Genomic DNA, 20608 nt, shown 5'->3' on the forward strand with positions numbered 1-20608 from the left:
TGAGAACAAACTGAGGGTTGATGGGGGGGTGGGAGGGAGGGTAGGGTGGGTGAGGGGTATTGAGGAGGGCACCTGTTGGGACGAGTACTGGGTGTTGTATGGAAACCAATTTGACAATAAATTTCATATTAAAAAATAAATAAAATTCCTCTATGTTCCAAATTAAAAAAATGCAACGTATACCTGATTATTAATTTTGTATCCTGCAACTTTACTGAATTAATTTATTAGTTCTAATAGTTATTTTTGTGGTGTCTTCAATTGTCTGTCTTTCTTTCTTTCTTTCTTTCTTTCTTTCTTTCTTTCTTTCTTTCTTTCTTTCTTTCGAGAGGCATGAGGGGCACAGAGTCAGGGAAAGAGACAAACCCAACCAGAGTCTGCACTGTCAGCACAGAGCCTGACATGGGGCTCAAACCCATGAACCATGGGATCATGACCTGAGGTGAAATCGATGGTCAGACGCTTAACCAACTGTGCTACTGAGGCACCCTCTGCCTTTTAAAAAAAATTAAATATTTATTTTTGAGAGAGAGAGAGAGAGAGAGCAGAGTATGCACACACAAGTGGGGGAGGGCCAGCAAAAGTGGGGCAGAGGATCCAAAGCGGGCTCCCTACTGACAGCAGAGAGCCTGATGTTGGGCTCAAACTCATGAACCGTGGAATCATGACCTGAGCTGAAATCAAGAGTCAGGTGAGTGACTGAGCCACGCAGATGCTTCCAGTTTTCTATATACAGTATATCGTCTGTAAACAGTGACAGTTTTAGTTCTTCCTCACCAATTTGGATGTCATTTATTTATTATTCTTGTTTGATTGCTATCATTAAGACTTCCAGTACTATGTTGAATAAAAGTGGAAAGTGGGCATCCTTGTCTGGTTCTTGATCTTAGAAAAAAAGCTTTCAGCTTTTCACCATTGAGTATGAAGTTAGCTGGGTTTTGTCATATACAGCCTTTATTATGTTGAAGTATGTACCCTCTATACCCACTTTGTTGAGAATTTTTATCATGAATGGATCTTGAATATTGTCAGATGCTTTTTCTGCATCTATTGAGGTGATATTATTTTTATCCCTCATTTTGTTAATGTGGGGTATCACATTCATTGATTGTGGATATTGAACCATCCTTACATCCCTGGAATAAATCCCATTTATTTGTGATGCATGATCATTTTAATGTATCGTTGAATTCAGTTTTCTAATATTCTGTTGAGTGTTTCTGCATCCATATTCATGATGGATATTGGCCTGTAAGTTTTGTAGTGTCTTTGTCTGGTTTGGGTGTCAAGGTAACGCTAGCCTCATAGAATTAATTTGGAAGCATTCCTTCCTTTTCAATTTTTGGAATAGTTTGAAAAGGACAGGTATTAACTCTTCTATAAAAGTTTGGTAGAATTCACCTGTGAAGCTGTCTGGTCCTGGGCTTTTTATGCTGGGAGTTTTAGGATTACTGATTCAATTTTTTTGCTGGTTATTGTTCAAGTTTTCTATTTCTTCCAGTTTCAGTTTTGGTAGTTTACATGTGTCTAGGAATTTATCCATTTCTTCTAGCTTGCCCAATTTGTTGGCATATAATTTTTCATAGTAGTTTCTTACCATCTTTTGTATTTCTGTGGTGTCATTTGTAATTTCTCCTCTCATTTCTGATTTTATTTACTTGCTCCCTCTCTTTTACTGGTGAGTCTGGCTAGCCGTCTATCAATTTTGTTTATCTTTTCAAGGAATCAGCTCTTAGTTTCATTATTTTTTTCCCATTTTTAAAGTCTCTATTTCATTTATTTCTGCTCTGATCTTTATTGTTTCTTTTACTCTACTAACTTTAGGTTTTGTTTGCTTTTCTCTAGTTCCTGTAGGTATAAGGTTAGATTCTTTGAGATTCTTCTTGTTTCTTGAGATAGGCCTGTGTCACTATAAAATTCCCTCTCAGAACTGCTTTTGCTGTGTCCCAAAGGTTTTGGAATATTATGTTTCCATTTTAATTTGTCTCAAGGTATTTTATAATTTCCTCTATAATGGCTTCATTGACCCACTGGTTGTTTAGTAGTATATTGCTCAGTCTTCACATGTGTGTTTTTTCCAGTTTCTTTTTCCTTGTAATTGATTTCGAGTTTCAAACTGTTGTGGTCAGAAAAGATGCCTTTTTTTTTCATTGTTTTCTGATTATTTTTGTAGTTCTTCTCTGTTTCTTTCATCTTTTCTCACTCTCTTTCCTTTTGATGATTTCCCTTGGTGTTATGTTTGAATTCATTTCTCTTTATTTTTTGTGTATCTATTATAGGCTTTTGGTTTGTGGTTACCGTGATGTTCATATACAACACCTGATGTACACAGCAGTCCATTGTAAGTTGACAGTCTCTTAAGTTCTAGCACCTTACTCATTTTCTTAACAGCATCTTTTGATGAGCAATATATTTTTCATTTTTATGAAACCAATTTCTAAGTTTTTTTATTGATAGAAGCTTCATTTATAGTTTTAGCTTCTACTTTTATTTGGTCTATCTTAAGTTAATGGTTATACATGAAATGAGGTAAGATTTGAAGCTCACCTTTATTTCCACATGCCTATATAGTTGTTCTATTAGTAAAAAATCTATAATCTATAATATCAATTTGCATTCCTAACCGTGATATCTTTATTTCTGAAAACCATTCTCCACTAAAGGTAACGAGGGTTCTTTAGAGAAGTGGCTGATTCCAGAGCTGGGGCAGGAAAAGGACAAGATGAGCCAAGAATATCTTACTGTCCTAGAAAGAAAGTGCTTAAAGAATACGGTAAACATATTCAGAGGACAGAGGAGCCAGCCTAAAAGGATTCCCACTTCAAATCTGGGAAATTTTAATATCAGCATGAATAAAGATAGTAACGGATTATAATCTATTGTATAAAATAATAATTCAAGGGTCAATGCTGATAAAAATAAACATGAATAAAAGAAGACAGAAAACTCTCTTTTAGAGTAGAACGTAAACTAATATTAAATATTTCTTAATGAGTACAAAATAATTATCTTAACTTTGGAGTGGGGAAGCCTGGTAGAAGTTCCCTTAACCCACTGATAAAATACTACCACTGGTGATGGAACACAAGAACATCATGTGCTTTCTGACACGGTGCACTGAAAAAAACCCAGTGACATGTCTGGGGTATTCCTGCCAAAAATGCATAATATAAATCTAATAATGGAGAGATATCAGCAACTGAGGGACACTTTATAAAGTTACTAAGAAGCCTGCACTGTTCAAAACTATCAAGGTCATGTCAAAGAAGGACAGAAGAACTCTTCCAGACTGAAGAAGATTGAAGAGGCATGATAGCTAAATGTAATACGTGATCCAGGAGTGGATGGTAGACCTAAAAATGACCTTTTGGTGACAATTGGGAAAAATCTTCATGGGGTCAGTGGACTCAAAAGTAGCATTATGGGGGCGCCTGGGTGGCTCAGTCGGTTGAGCGGCCGACTTCGGCTCAGGTCACGATCTCGCGTTCCGTGAGTTCGAGCCCCGCGTCGGGCTCTGTGCTGACAGTTCAAAGCCTGGAGCCTGTTTCAGATTCTGTGTCTCCCTCTCTCTGATCCTCCCCTGTTCATGCTCTGTTTCTCTCTGTCTCAAAAATAAATAAACGTTAAAAAAAAAAAAAGTAGCATTATGTTGGGGCTCCTAGGTGGCTGAGTAGGTTAAGCATCTGGCTGTTGATCTCAGCTCAGGTCATAATCTCTCATGCTTTGTGGGATCGATCCCTGCATTGGGTTCTGTGCTGACAGTGCAGAACCTACTTGGAATTCTTTCTCCCTTTCTCTGCCCCTCCCCTGTTCTCGCTCTCTCTCTCAAAATAAATAAACATTAAAATTGAAAAAAAATTTAAAAGTATATCAATATTAATCTCCTTGATTTCGATAGTTAGACTGTGGTTTTGTAGGACAGTGTACTTGCTTACAGTAAGTGCATGCTGTAATAATAAGTGGAAATGAGTTTTCCTATTTGCAAGTTTCAAATGGTTTAGGAAAAAAGATCACACACACATACACACAAAAATACTGACTATGAGAGAAAGATATGCCAAATACGGTAAAATGTTAACAATTGGTTCACCTAGGGGAAGCATATGTAGGAATTAATAAAAATCTTACAAGTCTTTTATACATTTGAAATGATTTCAAAGCAAGTTTTAAAAGAAAGGAAATTAAGAATTAGTGTATGAAAAGCATTTTACACTTTAAAACTTACTTTCATATTTATTTTCTCATTTGAGACTCACACCAACTTTGTGAGGGGACATTTTTATTCACTTTTTACAAATAAGGAAATTGGGTTTCAGAGATGCTCAATGGCTTATCTGTGATAGAACATGTCAGATGTAGGACCTGGACCAGGTATTCCCTCCCCTAATCTACTTTATTTTTATAATTTCATGCTGCCTTTAAAGGTAGGCTCTTAGGTTTGCCTTATGCAAGTTACTGCTTTAGAACTAGAACTTCAGCTCCTCATTTATAATTGGTTTTCATTAGCGGGCCACTCTGTAGGTCCTTCTCTCATTTAACAACAAAATAGCCCTTAGAATGAGCACCTAGCACTGTCCTCTCCAACTCTGAACTTCTGGGATTCCATCTCCATTTTGCACCAACACCGGGGCACTTGCAGGAAACAGTATGACAGTTGAGAAAGGTACTGGGATTACTCTTTTTTTAAAAAAAAAGTTTATTTATTTTTGAAAGAGAGAGAGCGTGTGTGAGAGAGAATGGGGAAGGGGCAGAGAGGCAGGGAGAGAAAGCATCCCAAGCAGGCCTCGCACTGCCAGCACAGAGGCTGACACAGGGCTCGAACTCATGAACCTTGAGATCATGACCCGAGCAGAGATCAAGAGTCAGATGCTTAACCGACTGAACCAGCCAGGCGCCCCTGGGATCACTCTTATACAGCACACACTTCCTCTTAACTAGGGAGGGTTTTTACGGAAAGAATCCAGTTTCCAAATCGAGAGAACTAGACACTGGGTGTACAGGAGCCCAGGGAGCTGATGGCGGCTAGCAGGAAAGCCTAGGGAAGCTGAGAGGAGAGGATGCTGGAACTCAGCTGAGGGCCGACCAGAGATGCTCCTAGGGCTAAGGAAAACCCTGTTTCCTTCTCGCAGATGCCCTAGGGCTGCTGGCCTCTCCCAGGAGGACCGATATGGTGGCAAGGTGATGAAGGAAGGTTTCTGGAAGTACAGTCGCCTCTTTACTCTGACAGAGCGTTATATATCCACAACCCAGATGGAGCATGAAGTCTCCCAAGACTGAGAGGGAAAATAGAAAATGCTATACGATGGCCTTCAGAATGCTAGGCTAGACACTTCTTTTCCCTAAAAAAGCATGTCTTCTCATTATGAGAGCAGCATGTTTTGAACTGGCAGAAAGCACGACTACCATGAAATCGTATTTTATTCTTCCAACTATTTTTTTTTCAAGAGTAAACATTTTTTAATTTAAATTTTATAGCGAAATTTATAGATCCTAGAAGTAAGTAAGAGAGGTGAACAAACTACATATTAAATTTAAAATACAGGTAATATAGTCACTGTAAGACTAATAAATCACAATTCTCCGGGGAAAAATAACATGCAATCTATGTATAGCACTTTGTAGTTTGCCAAATACTTTTATATTTTAGCATTTGATCTTCACTGCAGTCTTGTGATTTAGATCCTATTATTATACACATTTGTTAAAAAGGAGACTGAGCTCAGAAGAATTCAGTGACTTGCTCAAGCCACACAGTAAACAGGAGTTTGACGATTTGAACCCAAATTTCACAAATTCTTTTCTTTCCCTGATGCTGCCCTGAAATGTGCTTCACGGCATTTACATAGCATGCATATGCCTTAGAGAAAACAAAGCCAGTTTCGATTTTATTTTTGTCATACTGTGACCCTGCCAGTTCTCATGACAAGTAGCATCGCTGGTGGCAGAGGGCAGCAACAGGCATATGTCCACTTGGGTACAGCCACTCACACAATGACACAGATGTGCGGTCTCCTTAGAGCTCCCCACTAGAGCGGAATAGTTTGGACTTCTCTCAATCATACATATAGCAATTTAAACTATGGAGATGCCTAACTATATGGACAGGTCAAGGCCATCGGAATAACATTTGTATTCCTTATATTTGCCAAGAATAAAGGGCATACCACGCTATGCGAGGCCACATGGGGATGCACCGGGTTGTAGTCAGTAGGCAGAACGGAGTAAGGGGAAGATACAGGACAGAGCTCTTATTGGAGTTCCCACCAGAAAGGCTAGGCAATGCAGGGTAAAGAGTTTAGGATTCACGAGTTTAAATGATCCCAGAAGGCTTTGGGGCAGAGGGACTGTCTCTAGTTGTGTAGGGCCTGGCTCTGGGTCGATTCAAGACAGTGGAAATACTGCTTGGTGTGTGAGACTGAGAAAAGGAGACGGTTTCAGGGTAAAGGCTCTGGATCTCAGGGAAGGTGTAAACAACTCTGGCTGCGAGTCTGGCCCTGTAATTGATTGATACAAAGTGGACCTACACAGAATGTAACAAAAAGAGAATAGGACTGTAGATTCACTGTATCATGTCAGTGCTTTTGCATGGGGTGCATGCTTTTATGTGTAGCATCTCCCATTTCTCCAGGTTTAGTCTCTACTGTCATGCAACAAACTACCCCAAACCTTTGTGGTTGAAAGCCACTGCCCTTTTATTTGTTCATGGTTCTGTAGATTGGGAATTCATGTAGTTTTGGAATTCAGGATAGTGTTTTGGCTCTAAGCGGTCCGCTGGAGTCATTCACTCAGCTGCATTCAGGTTGAAACATCCAGGGGGTGGGGGGTGCTTCATTCTCATGTGTGTCTGCAGCCTTGTTCCATGGGGCTAGCTTGAGCTTCCTCACAGCACAGTGTTCTCAGGGTAGTTAGACTTCCTTTTTAAATTTTAAGTGTTTTTATTTATTTTTGAGAGAGAGCATGAGCAAGGGAGGGGCAGAGAGACAGGCAGGCAAAGGATCTGAAGCAGGCTCTGCGCTGACAGCAGCAAGCCTGATTCAGGGCTCGAACTCACGGACTGTGAGATCATGACCTGAGCCAAAGTGAGCTGCTCAATCAACTGAGCCACCCAGGCGTCCCAGGGTGGTTAGACTTCTTACCTGGCCGCTGGCTCCTAGTAGGGAGCATTCTGAGTGGCAAAGGCAGAATCTTCAGGTCTTTAAGACCTTGCCTCCTAAGTTATAAGTTACTTCCATCCCATTTTTTTTTTGTCAAATCAAGTCATAAAGTCAGCCCAGATTAAAGGGGCAAAAAAAAAAAAAAATTGTTCCTACCTCCTGATTACACTAAGTGGCAAAGAATCTGTGATTATCTTCGATTCACTTCACGTATTCTGCCTCATGAAACATCTCTCTTAATTAAGTAACCAACCAATTTGAAAGAGAGGCCTATTCTACATTTAAAATAAAGCAAGTAAACACAAATTGACAGGACACATGCCAATATCTATAACAACAAATGTATCAAAATGCTAGAAACAAACCAAAAGTGTAAGTTCTTGTCTGTTCCAGGTGACTCATTACATTAAAAGAATTAGGAATGAAAAAAAATGAGAACAAAAATCTAGTGCAATATACTGAAGGAAATAAACTCTAGGTTATAGCAAAATAGAAACATATACATGGATAATGAAAATTACTTAGTAATAAGACATTAATTTATAGAAATCATCGTTCAGTTATAGAAAACTGATCTTCCAGGGCACCTGGGGGGCTCAGTCAGTTAAGCGTCTGACATCGGCTCAGGCCATGATCTCACGGTTCGTGGGTTGGAGCCCCGCGTCGAGCTCTGGGCTGACAGCTCAGAGCCTGGAGCCTGCTTCCGATTCTGTGTCTCCCTCTCTCTCTATGCCTCCCCTGCTCGTGCTCTGTCTCTTTCTCCAAAAATAAATGAATGTTAAAAAAGGTATTTTAAATAAAAAAAAAAAAAGAAATCTGATCTTCCACTTCCTTATCTTTGGGACTGTGAGTGTATTTGGTACAATCCTTCTCCTGCATCATCTGAGAAAATGAACAGAGCGGGGTGTCTTTAGCTCCAAAGCAGTAGTGTACCTGAGAAATTAGGGTGGAGTATTATGCAGTCATTAAGAAGACAGCTCTGTGTATCCTATCTGTGTCTACGGACATGTACGGACTGACATATGTTTATTAGCAGAACTATGTGTATTTGGATCCTGCAAACCCCATGGATGTATCTGGAAGGAGACAAACTGAATTTTGAATTTTCAAGTGAGATTTTGTAGGTAGCAGGTGAGGTACGAGGAACGTTTCCTTTTAATTTTAATACGTCAGTATTATTTAATTTTCTTAGCCATAAGAATACATTAATTTAGTACGTAAATAAACATGTAAAAATGTTTTAGGACACTTTGGTAAGCTGTACCTGCTCATTCCTCTCCCTAGGCTGGAGGTCTCCACAGCCCTCCCGATGTGGGTGCTGTAAAAAGTAGCCCAGAGTGTACCTGCTTAAGAAGGAGGGAAGGGACAGGTCTATAGGCAGGAGCCTGGATCTTAGTGGCATCCATTTGCCCCTCTTACAAATATCCCCTCCAAAGCTGCTTTGTGCACCTGGCTTCGCAGTCAAGTGCCAGACTGGTTTGTCCGATCTGTACATACCCTTCTGGAGGCTAAAGAACCAAGGGACACTTTCATGTTTGTTTCAAGGCAATTTTACAAGTCTGGCTGTAATTTTACAAGTTTATACCAGGGTAGGGTTTAAAGCTTTGAAGGTGGTGGAAGTGAGGAGCACCAGAGATCACTTCCTTGGCCTTGGGCCAATGCTCTTGCTAAATAGTGGGGGTGTGAACCACCCTCAGAACATTCCGAGCCAGAGCTATCCTGATAAAGTTTCTGAGCCTGAGAAAAGACACACAGTGTACTTTGCCCCTGCCCCCAGCATCTTCGCACGGGTGAAAGGGAACATCGAAGGGTCACTTGAGAGAAGAAAGGGAGCAAGGAAGGCGATCTGCAACCCTGAGCAAGACGAATGGAGAAGGAAGGGCTAGCAGGCCTTAGCATTGGTGGCAGAGCATCATGGGTACCCGCAAACTGGTTATCATGAACATTATGAATCTATATGATGATTTTGGCTATGGATCCTACTCACCTCTTCCCAGCTGCTTCCCCCTTGGGTCACTGATGAACTGCCTGTCTCTCCTCCCTCTCTCCAAACTGGAAAGCACCGTCCAAAGTCACTGCTCAGCTCTGTGATCAGTTCTGGTCAGGGCATTTCTTGTTTCCTAGCAACACTAGCACCCCCAGAGGTGCTACTAATGGTTTCTTCTTCTGTTTTCCTTCCAGACTCCCTCTGCCACAGGGTCATAAGGAAGAGGACTAGGGCAGCAGGGGCCTAATTATCTCTAGGTACCCACCAGACCTGCCTCATTCACTGAGGCCCAGTGTGTAACAATTGTGCAGTGAGAGGGCGTGTGCACCAGAGTTACAGAAGCCGAGACTGTGGTGCTGTGCCACTAACGTATTGCTCTCCCGGGTCTCAGGCTCCTAGAGTGCCCATCCTTGTGCAAGGCCCTTGTTCCAGGGTCAGTGAGGCAGCTCATGTCAATCACCAGATATGGTGCCTGTCACACAACGTTTGCTAGTGGGAGTAGAATCCCGGGCATCTCTTCTTGTATTAGGGTCTGGACATGAAAAGTGGAGCTGGACACAACCGCCCAGCAGGTCCACCCTCTACCCTCAGCTGGGAATGGGCAGAATGGCCAGATACCTACCCCTCATATTTCCTGCCCCTTCATTCCCTTCATTCCAGTGCCCAGTAAACACTGTGAGAGGCTGAACACAAGGATGACTGAGAGAGGGTCTCTGCACGGCCCCTGGGGGCTTCTCATCTAGTGGGGGAGCCCATACCACAGGAGAGCCCAAGGCTCATATTGCCTCCTGTATGCTCTCCCCCCTGCACACCCTCCCAGTAGTGTTATGTGCCCCCCCTTCCTACTTGGACTTGCCCTGTTTATCTCCTCTCAGCCTCTCACTTCCACGGATGCCCATTCAATTCTATTGTAAAAATACAAAATAGGATGTTTAAAAACCCACTTTGCCATTTGTATTACATCAGTCATCATTTCACTGACTCATGACCAGAGAGAGATCATTTTGGACAATTTAAAGAGTATTTTGAACACCTGGTGTAGCTACCACTTCTAATTTTTATCTCAACATCTGCACCCTGAGATTCTTTCACCCACCAAATATTTGTGGATCTTCTACTCCGGGCCACTTTTCTAGGCATTGAGGATAGAGCTGCTAACAAAGCAAAGTCTTTTTTTTCACAGAGACTTACATTGTAAAGTGGAGGCAGACTGATGAACAAAGTGCTATATGGTACCATGGCCACTAGTATGATAAATGCTACGTAGAGACCTGAAGCAGGGTAAGAGGTTAGACATTACTGACAAGAGAGTAGGGTGTTCTGATAGATGACGTGGCCAGGAAAAGTCTTCTCTGAAAACAGTGGGCGAAGGAGTCAGGCAGCTAACTGGGGAGAGAGCCTTGCAAGGCAGAAAAGATGGAAGATTCAAAGATCCTGAGGCCAGAGCTACGTGATGTGTACTGAGGATCAGCAAGAAGGACAATGTGATTAGAGCAGCGGATGGGAATAGGTGAGGGGGTGAGGCAGGGCTTTGTAGACCATGAGCAAGAATTTGCTTTTTATTTTGAGTGAGAGGGGAAAAGTGCTGGAGAATTTTGAGCAAGGGAATAAAAAGTTCTAACTTCTGTTCCAAAGGATTCCTGTGACTACTCTGTGGAGAAGTCCTCTGCCTTTCTCCGTGGGCACTGAGAAATACAGGCATATCCATATCCATATCCATATCCATATCCATATCCATATCCACGGAGGATCGATTCCAAGACCCCCTCCCCCCCAGTAGATGCCTGAAACTGAGGACGGTATTGAATCCTATACAGACCAGGTTTTTTCCTATACATACATACCTGTGATAATGTTTAATTTATAAATTAGGCAGAGCAAGACATTAACAACTAGTAGAATAAAACAGAATGTTTATATCACTTTACTATAATACAAGTTTCACAATATCTCTTAAAATATCTTCTTGTACTGTACTTACCCTAGTTCTGATGATGTGAGATGCTAAAATGCCTAGTGATGAGACGAAGTGAGGTGAATGACAGGCATGGTGATGCAGCATCTGGCTACTCTTGATCTGAGGCTAGGTGGGAAGGAAGGTCATCTGCTTCCAGACCGAACCACCATTGACACAGGTGAGTGAAACCACCAGAATGCGAAGCCATGGATAAGGGGGGACTCCTGTGTACGCTGTAGGAACAGAAGAGTGAGAGCTAAGTAATTGGTCGGAAGAAAGGAAGGCTGGATCAGGGTGCTAGTGGTAACAGTGACAAGACGTGACTGAACTGGGGATATATTTTAAAAGCACAGCCAACATAATGTCAGCTCTAAGGTCCTGGACCCAACTTCGTTGTCAACGGCTATTTAAATAATCTATCTCAAAGCAGAAAACCGAAAGCATTTAAAAACACAAGTCTTCATTGTTAAGCAACGAATAATGTATGAATGATGGCCTGGGGAGACTAACATTAGGACATGAAATAGTCAAAGATAGGCAAGAGCCTGCAAATGGTTCTCGAAAGTTGATTTTGCAGAACTTTTTACAGTTCACTGTTTAAAAGAATAATTTTTTTTTTGAAAGAAGGATGTAGGTATACATTATTTCCCAACTAAAGAAAAATCCGTTTGTTTTGTTTTAAAAGAGGAGCCCTAAGGGTCTTTCATAACTCCGAAAGGATGTGTGACTCCCGCAGTGCGGCCCTTAGTGCTAATAGCTCTCTGGGAGGCTGAGATTTAAATAAGCAAGGAAGTGTGTTAACAAAACACGCAAATGGAATCTAGCGGCCACAGACCCGACAAGGAACGCTGCATTGGGTGAGTCGGCTGAGTTGCACGGTGATTAATCCTTTCAACTTGAGCGGGTTCGCTCTCTCTGAGAGATGGGTCGTGGCGCTCACTCGTTCCTGGCTAAAGCCGGGCCCATATCCGGGGTGCCACCGCGGTCCCCTGCCTTTACACGGGCGGACTTGGAATCCTACCGGGCCCGCCGCTCGGCGACCCCGGCCGCCCCTTCCCAGACCAAGTCCCAGAGGCTCGGCCCGCTCCCCCTGACCACGCCCCCACGCGGAGTCGGTGGCTTCCCTGACCACGCCCCCCGACCCGGGCCGCGCCGGCGCGCCGGCCGCCCCAGTGGCTCTGCGGGCGGAGCTTGCGCAGCCGCCGGACCCCTGCGCGCACCGCCCTCCGCCCCTGGCCTCCGTGCGCCTCCGCGGACACGCACTTCCTGCGAGGCCTCAGTGCGCACCTTAGCCGAACCGAGCCGAGCTCAACCTTGCACTTCCAAGTCGTTCGCCATGGTGGACGAGCTGGTGCTACTGCTGCACGCGCTCCTGATGCGGCACCGCGCGCTGAGCATCGAGAACAGCCAGCTCATGGAACAGCTACGGCTGCTGGTGTGCGAGAGGGCCACCCTGCTGCGCCAGGTACGTCCGCCGAGCTGCCCGGTGCCCTTCCCCGAAACGTTTAGCGGCGAGAGCTCCCGGCTCCCCGAGTTTATCGTGCAGACGGCGTCTTACATGCTCGTCAACGAGAACCGATTCTGCAACGACGCCATGAAGGTGGCATTCCTAATCAGCCTGCTCACCGGGGAAGCCGAGGAGTGGGTGGTGCCCTACATTGAGATGGATAGCCCCATCCTAGGTGATTACCGGGCCTTCCTCGATGAGATGAAACAGTGTTTTGGCTGGGATGACGACGAAGAAGACGACGACGACGACGAAGAAGATGATTACTAGGCCGGGAGACCCTCGGGCCCAGGGGGGAGGGCCCTGCACGCCGCCATCCTCTCCCCCCCTCCCCCGCCCGGCCCGGAGCCGCCGTTTCGCCCTCCGATCCCCTTCCCTACCCCTGCCCTCCGATTCTCCTCCTCACCGCCCCCCGTAGTGCTTGCCTTTGTTCCAGGAATTGTACCCCAGTTAACCTGCCGCTGGGGCCTCGTTCTGAAGCGTGCCGCCACCCTCTCTGGCCAGCCCTAGGACCCTGCCCTGCTAATTTGGACTGTGTCCTGAGCCCCGGCTATAGGGCAGGCCCCTGTTACAAACTGGTGAGACTACGCACAGCCCTGCCGACTGCAAGGCCTCCATCTGCCCAGAGACCTACGCTGCCACTTCACCACCATCCACCACATTCCAGCGACAGACCACAGCCTTGAAAACAAGGACCGACCTAGAAGATGCCTGAGTTGGTCCTCGGACATTGATTCGGACAACTCACCAACCCCTGAAGGGGCCAGTCTTTGAACCTGGTTAGTTCCCTGCCTACTCTCAGAGTCCTCCCCTGCCCCACCAGATTGCTGCAGGAGCCTAACGTGCCTGGCAGCCAAATTGTTGACATTTCTTTTCTCCTATGCACCAGTTTTGCACAGCTGTCCTTTTTCTTTCAAAACTGCAGCAGTCCCACAGATGTGTGCATTTGGACAAAAATGCCAAAAACAAAACAAACAAACAAAAACAGGCACTCAGCCCAGCTCCTCAATACCACCTGGAAAAAGCGTTTACGTTCTTTTCAATAAATATCAAGCACTACGAAAAAAGAAAGGAGTGTCTTTTAATGGTTAAGTGCTATCATTGGCCCCTCCCAGTTTCACTCTGACTCCCATTACTACCACCGGAGATCAGGAAACCTAGTTCAATCCCAGTATTCACCACTGTCACCTCCAGGCTACAGAGGACAGCGCCCACAGGGTTTTGTGTAGGGCTTCTGGTACTCTCCCCGCCAAGGCATTTCTTAAAGCCCTGCCAAAGGGAGTGAGTGTCCTCTGGGGCCTCCAGGGTGGCATGGGTAAGGGGTGGTTTGGCAGGTGGCACACTGTCCCAAACTGGAACACGTTTGAGAGTGAAAGGGGGCACTATTAATAATTAGAATGGGACAATAGGCATAAATCCAGACATAACAATGTTACTATCTTCCAGAGCCTTTAAGTTCTCTCAACACCACCAGGGAAATTCTGCCCCTTAATCCTTATTGCCTGTGGGGTGCTATTGAGTTCAGACTATGATTAACAAGGTAGCACATTGTTCTAAAGCCCCCTTTCAAGTGCTTGAGCTAACATTAAATCCTAAATCCTAGGTGAGGGTACGCATAGTAAATAGAGCATGATCGGAACATTTCATTACCCCAGGTGAACACTCTTAGAATCCCCACCCATACATGTGTCCCAGATTCCTACCTATAGAAATTGGCAAGATGCCTGGCTGTCTCCTGAACGAGACCTCGTACTGCTCTCTGGGCTATGCTGGGACCTCTTTGTGGACCTGGAGGGCTCAGAGGCATTTGAGGGAGTGGGGCGGGTGCTCATTAAACTCACTGAAATGTTAGAGAGGTTTGGTTGTGCGGTTTTTGGGGGTTACCTCTGCCAACCAGGAACATTGAAGAGGATGTGAGGGGTTCAGAATCCTCTGTATCTGCCCAAATGTACTCGTTGTACCATGGCTGGAGCCAGCCCTACCTTAAGATCTCTAATTGACATAATAAACTTCCCTATTGCATAAGACCTTTTGAGGCTGGTTATGCTTTTATTTGTACTGGTAAACCGCACAATGTGTGTTAAATGAGATACTGGTCATCATACTGGTCTCCACACATGTATGGATTTGTTGAGATCACACCCATGAGGTATTTACACCTGTCCCTGCCACATGGTGAGCACTCACTAAACATGGGCTGTTAACTCCCAGACTCGGGATCGGAAGTCTAACTTTCAGAGCAGGTGTTTTGCTGTCAGTTTGGCTTTAGTAGGAAAACGTCAGGGGTGAACAGGTACAGAACAGGCTCAGGGGGAGTAGAAATGAGAGAATGGTTGAGACCTCATTTACTCTGTGGGAGTAAGAGGTGGCCAGCCAGTTTACTTGGTAAACAGGTAAACTTGAGGGCAGGAGTGATTTCTCTGGCCCAGGAATGTTGTTTCTGGAGGGTAAGAATGCATAGATATGGCTTAGCAAAGGAGGTTGAAGCCCAAACTGCGAGTAGATGTGAGAAAGTGGTGGGCAAGAGCTGAAAGCTAGGAAAAGGACCCAGGAAGACCACAAATCACTCATTCGTAATTATCAGTGGTCCAGATATACTGAGAGGAGTTAATGCTACAGTGGTGAATGAAAGGTGCTTGTTGCCCTGTTAGGATTCCAGGTTATTGTTTCTATGGTGCCTTGGGCCAGAACTGGGATGATATCTAGCTACAGATAAGGTCCAGAAAGAATCTGGACAGTGATTAGATCCGGGAGCAAACTTTTTGGTGTGGAAGTTGAAGACATGAGTAGATGAGATCTATTCCCTAGCAGCAAACCAAGTGAGGATATGCTCTGTGGGGAAGGAACGGCTCTCTGAGTAGCAGCCAGGGAAGCTAGGCCAAGGAATTTCTGAGATCTGAAATGCACATGTCCTGGGCGCGCGCGTGTGTGTGTATGCGGGTATGCACATGAGCTTGCTCTGAGTGTATGGGTGTGTATGGGGGGTGATGTCCTTCCTGTATGATGGAACAGCAGGTGGTTCTGTGAGCTGTAGAGAAGTGTGAGAATCTGGCTGCCTTGGGAGGCAGATTCTGCAAGAAAAGCACAGTTGTTTGCAAGGACTCTACCACCTAGGATGAAGTTCATGACAGTGGCATAAAGCAGAGCGGAAGAGAATGGGGAAATAAATAAACAGGTCTGAAGATAAAAGCACCACTTGGATGTAAATTGTTAAAAGTAGGTAGAAATGTTGAAATAGCAGATAGGAACTTAAGACTCCTGAATTCTCATCTTGGTCATGCTGGCCTTAAAATGGTCACTGACATTATGCGACCAAGGAAATGAAATTAATCATATTAAAGGTCATAATCATTTAATCATGAAAAATCTACCGTTGTATTTTAGATTTCTTTAATCATTTGAATAGGTAAACACTGCTATCTCATAATTTTGTGTTGCTGTGTTTTGCAGGATGGTGTATGAAGCTAGAGATACATTATGCACCTTGTATTTGGTTATTTGCTGCTATTGCAACGTAGTAAAAACCTCAGCAATTTGGAAGTAGGCAGAAGAGAAGGAGACATCTTGAAATTAGTGGAACACTTGTTTTTTAACAAATGAATTCCAAAGAAAAAATTCTAGGTTCTTAAAGCAATTAAAGCTAATAAAGGAGCATGAATTCAAGGTCCTGAAAATGTTTTCCTTGATGGGTGATTAGGGTGAGATAATTGTATAAAGCATATTTCTTATTTGCTTTGAAATACCAATTTTGTTAAAGTTGTGTTTAACGTGTCTGGTGGTTTGCATTACTGAGTTGTTCAAGTATATTCCTTACAGTCTGATGATCATTTAGTTTTAAAGGTAGATACAATGAATTGGTTGCTGTCCTTTGATAGTGCTGGTAACCACCCTACTTCCCTTAATGCAGCTCTGATCATTCTCTTTGCATTTTTCTTTCTCCTGTCTGAAATGCCTCTTAGGAATTTTTTTAAATCTTCAGATGTTCTGGTTTCCAGAGACTTACAAACAAAACACAACAAACAAAAAAACAATGCAATTACCCTGGGATGGGCAATAGCTTGCTTTCTCCCCTTGGGCTGGTATCTGAGGTGTGATCAATAACAAATTTATTTTTCCCATGATACTATTCACAACATTTACATACTTCCTCCCTTCCCCTCTCTAAATGATGGAAGTATTTCATCAGCAAAATTGCAGTACTGCAAGTCTTATATTTTAGCCAAACTCTTCATATAGTTAGTTTAATTGAATCGAACAGCCAATTCAGAGTCAACCCATCAGCGCGAGATAAAAACTGTCACGTGACTGTTTTTGTGCCTCATTTTAAATCTTTAGTTAAAAAAAAAATAATACCAGTAAAGGAAAGCAAAGGCAATTATATTTCAGTGGAAATTGAGATAATTGTGATATTTCTGATTTATCTGTTCCCTAGGCACAGATAATTGCATTGCCATATGGGACTTTTAGAAATGTGCATTCGAATGTATGTTGAATTTTTAACATACACACAAGTAGAGAGAATAGTATAATGAGTACCCTAAACCCAACTCCAGATTCAAAACCTACCAATATTTTTGCTTCCTTTATCCCTTTTCTTACAGTTTTCATGGAATATTTTAAATCAAATCCCAGATACGTCAATACTTCAGCATACTCCTCTGACAGATAAGGTTTCTAAAAACAGTCCATAATACTATGATCACATGTACTAAAATTAACAATGACTCACTAACATTTAATAATCCATAATCAAATATCTTCTAAATTATAAATAAAAAGGTCTTTTAAAGTATTTGCTTGAATCCATTTTCGAAAAATGTCAGCATGTTGCCTTTGGTTTGTATATCTCTTAACCTTTTAATTGGTACGTTTCTCTCTGCCCTTTTTATTTCCTGTAATTTATTTGTTGAGGAAACTGGGTCATGTCCTATGGAATTTCTTATATTCTGGATTTGCTTTATTTTTTTCATATCCTTGCTCAATTTTCTCTTGGGTTTTTGATGTTTCTCAATTTTTTGGAAGCTCCTTATTTATGAGGGATCTGTGATATATGTTGTAAATACTTACGCCCAGTTTGTCACTTGCCTTTTTATTTTCTTTATGATATTTCAGGTCATTGTGAAAATGTTTAAAATGTTTCCATTTATTCCACTCTCTCCTCCCATTTCTGTGCTTCCCGGTTTATATGCTTACATTCTTTCTCTTAGTGTTTATACCTTTAAATAGTGTATATACCTCTATTATTTTTCAGATACGAATGATCTGTTTTGACTCTCAGCCATGAAAGATGAGGAACTGAACATATGCACTAATTCTATTTCCCTATCAACTTTGTAAGTTACATTGTTTTTATGTCGTCCATGTTTGAAATATTTACATATTTTTCTGTGACCATGATCCCTACATGTGTTATAATCTTAATATATCTGATAAATGAAAGAAATAATTATTATCTTGTTCAATTTTCATAACTCCTTTTGGTTAGCCAGGTTCCCCCCCCCCCACTTTGTAGTTGTTTCTTTTTCAAAACAAAACAAAACAAAACAAAACAAAACAAACAAAAAAAACCCCTGAAAACCTCCCAGAACTATATTCCCTGAGTTTTTGAAGGCAAACAGTTTTCTTTCAGTAATTTGTCAACATTTAGCATTGAATGTTATTTTGTAGAAGTCTGAAATCATCCTAATATTTTTCACTCATAAGTGACTTGATATTTTTATTGAGTTATCAGATATTTTTTCTTTACATTGGAACATGGTCTATCTGAGTGTTATTTATTATTTGTTATATTTTGTGGAACCTGGTTTGACCATTTAATATGTATGTTCAAGGCCTGATTTGTTTATGCAAAACTATCTTAATTATTTCTTTGAATACATATAATATAGACTGATATTTATGTTGACCCCCCCCTTGTACCTGCCCTTAATATTTTAAATTTTCTCAGAAATGTTTTCATTTTTCATTCTGCTTACTTTTCTCAATCCTGTTTTGTATGTTTTTACAGTGGTTTCAGGAGTATCCATGTTTATTTGTGTTGCTTCCAATTTGGCTTCATTTCTGTGATAGTTTTGTTTTTCTTCTATGTCTCTGCTGGGTACTAGCAGCTCATGTGTTAGCTTCTACTGACTCCTGCATATTCCTGAATTTCATATCTCTGATTTCTTCTCTTGTTGCTTAGCAATGATTGCTTTTTATTTTTAAAGTTGAGGCTGATATGAGATAGTATGATACTTCATGTCAGTGATATGAAGTCACATCTGTTTCTGGCAATATTTTTCTAGGAAGTGTTTTTTGCAACCACCCCCCCACCCTGGTGGCAGGGTTCCAAGGATGCTTCAGGATCCTGTCTACTCTATAGTAATGCTGCTCTTCCCTAGTAACCATAGTCAGCCTTCTTTTGTCATTTTCAGTCCAGTCCCAAAATCATTTTCTCTGGCACAAATAATTCAACATTGGTGGCTCGTACCTTGTGTACTTCCCATTTTCTGGAGATGAGACAAATCTGACCCCCTACACCTTTGCTTTAACATTTCATGGGTCATTTCAGTGGCGCTCTCTTGTTTTCATTGTACCTGAATGTACCTAGATGATTTCTGATATTATTTTCAGAGTCAACATTCTGTACTTTCTGTTCTCACCCCACTGCTCAGTAGTTCTGATGTCTCAGTCACCTGAGGTAGTCTGCGTTCCCACAAAGTGTCAAGCTAACTTTTGAGAGGGATTGAAAAAGACTCCACTCTAGGGGTGGGAGAACCTGAAAGGAAATGAAAATATTAATGACTTAGAATATTTTCTCACTACAGGTGTCTGTGTGTGTGTGTGTGTGTGTGTGTGTGTGTAGGTGTGTGTGTGCACACATGTGTGTTTCAAAAATAAAGTCAATTGTACTATCAGTTTTGGAAACAACTGTTTTTCCCCTTTTGTAGCAAGAAGAAAAACGAAAGGGTTTTAGACACCTGTGGAGTAGAGAGGCTGCTTGTGTAGAAATCTGATTAATATGTATATAGAAAAGGGAAACAAGTCTGTTATTCATTGGAATAAAAGTTGGGGACATAGAAGTTAGTATCAGAAAATGGGCCTTTGAAGAAGTGGACAAGTATATATAGAAGGATGGGTTTATTGTGAGTTGAGAATGGATTGCTCTTAAAGTTTGAGTTCAATGAGAATGTGTTGGTGATCAGAAGACTTGGATCCCTGTTGTGGCTTTGCTACCGATTTGCTTTGCCAACCCCAGACAACTTACTTGACTCTAAACTTCTGTACTAGGGTGCGTGGGTTGCTCAGTTGGTTAAGCATCTGACTCTTGATCTAAGTTTAGGTCTTGATTTCAGGGACATGAGTTCAAGCCTTGCATCGGGCTCCACATTGAATGTGGAGCCTACTAAAACAAAGCAAAGCAAAACACAACACAACATAACACAACACAACACAACACTTCTGTACCTATATCATGGGAATAAATACATCTCTGGACTAATATAAGAAAAAACTGCCTAGTAGCTTATCTTGTAGTCAGTGAATGTTAACTTCATTCTCCTTTTCTTCATTAGATACTATGTAGTAAAATAGGAATGTAAGATTGACTGTTATAGACTTGCATGTTCTGGTAGAAAGATACTGATCCTGGATTTGGAGTGTCAGGATAAAAGGTATTCAACACATTAAAATATTAATTAACATGTGAACATAATTTAACACTTTAAAAGTCACTTTTGTATTCATTTTCTTCTTTGAGATTCACACCAACTCAGTGGACAAGGATTTTTATTTACCTTTTACAGTTGGGGATAGAGATGCTCAAAGACTTGTCCATGTTAGAAAATGTCAGAATCTGGGCCAGGAATTCCCACCCCAAGTCCAGTGCTCTTTTGATAAATTTAATGCTGCCTCTGAAAGTAGTGCCTTGTTCAGGTTGCTCATGTCTCATAGATCTTTGCTTCCTTGTTTGTAATTTGAAGTATTTTCATTATCAGGTACCTCTACAGGTTCTTCTTTCGTTA

General features: G+C 42.2%; 1 protein-coding gene and 1 long non-coding RNA gene across 2 annotated transcripts in view; one reads left to right on the plus strand and one right to left on the minus strand.

Annotated features, from left to right (window-relative positions):
• Positions 1–12131, minus strand: part of LOC121025846 (uncharacterized) — a 120309-nt gene extending 108178 nt beyond the window's left edge. The window contains exons 1-2 of the long non-coding RNA XR_005788167.1: positions 11934–12131; positions 11123–11331 (exon numbers count right to left, since the gene is read on the minus strand). This is a non-coding gene — a long non-coding RNA (uncharacterized LOC121025846). The remainder of the gene's footprint in view (positions 1–11122; positions 11332–11933) is intronic.
• Positions 12132–12305: 174 nt separating this feature from the next.
• Positions 12306–14632, plus strand: LDOC1 (LDOC1 regulator of NFKB signaling). The gene has a single exon (XM_040468617.1). It carries the CDS (start codon positions 12435–12437, stop codon positions 12873–12875), a length of 441 nt encoding a protein of 146 aa, XP_040324551.1. The 5' UTR covers positions 12306–12434; the 3' UTR covers positions 12876–14632.
• The last annotated feature ends 5976 nt before the right edge of the window (positions 14633–20608 follow it).

The sequence above is a fragment of the Herpailurus yagouaroundi genome, unplaced genomic scaffold (genome assembly GCF_014898765.1).
Source record: "Herpailurus yagouaroundi ecotype Mexico unplaced genomic scaffold, PumYag 67702, whole genome shotgun sequence".
Lineage (NCBI taxonomy): Eukaryota > Metazoa > Chordata > Mammalia > Carnivora > Felidae > Herpailurus > Herpailurus yagouaroundi.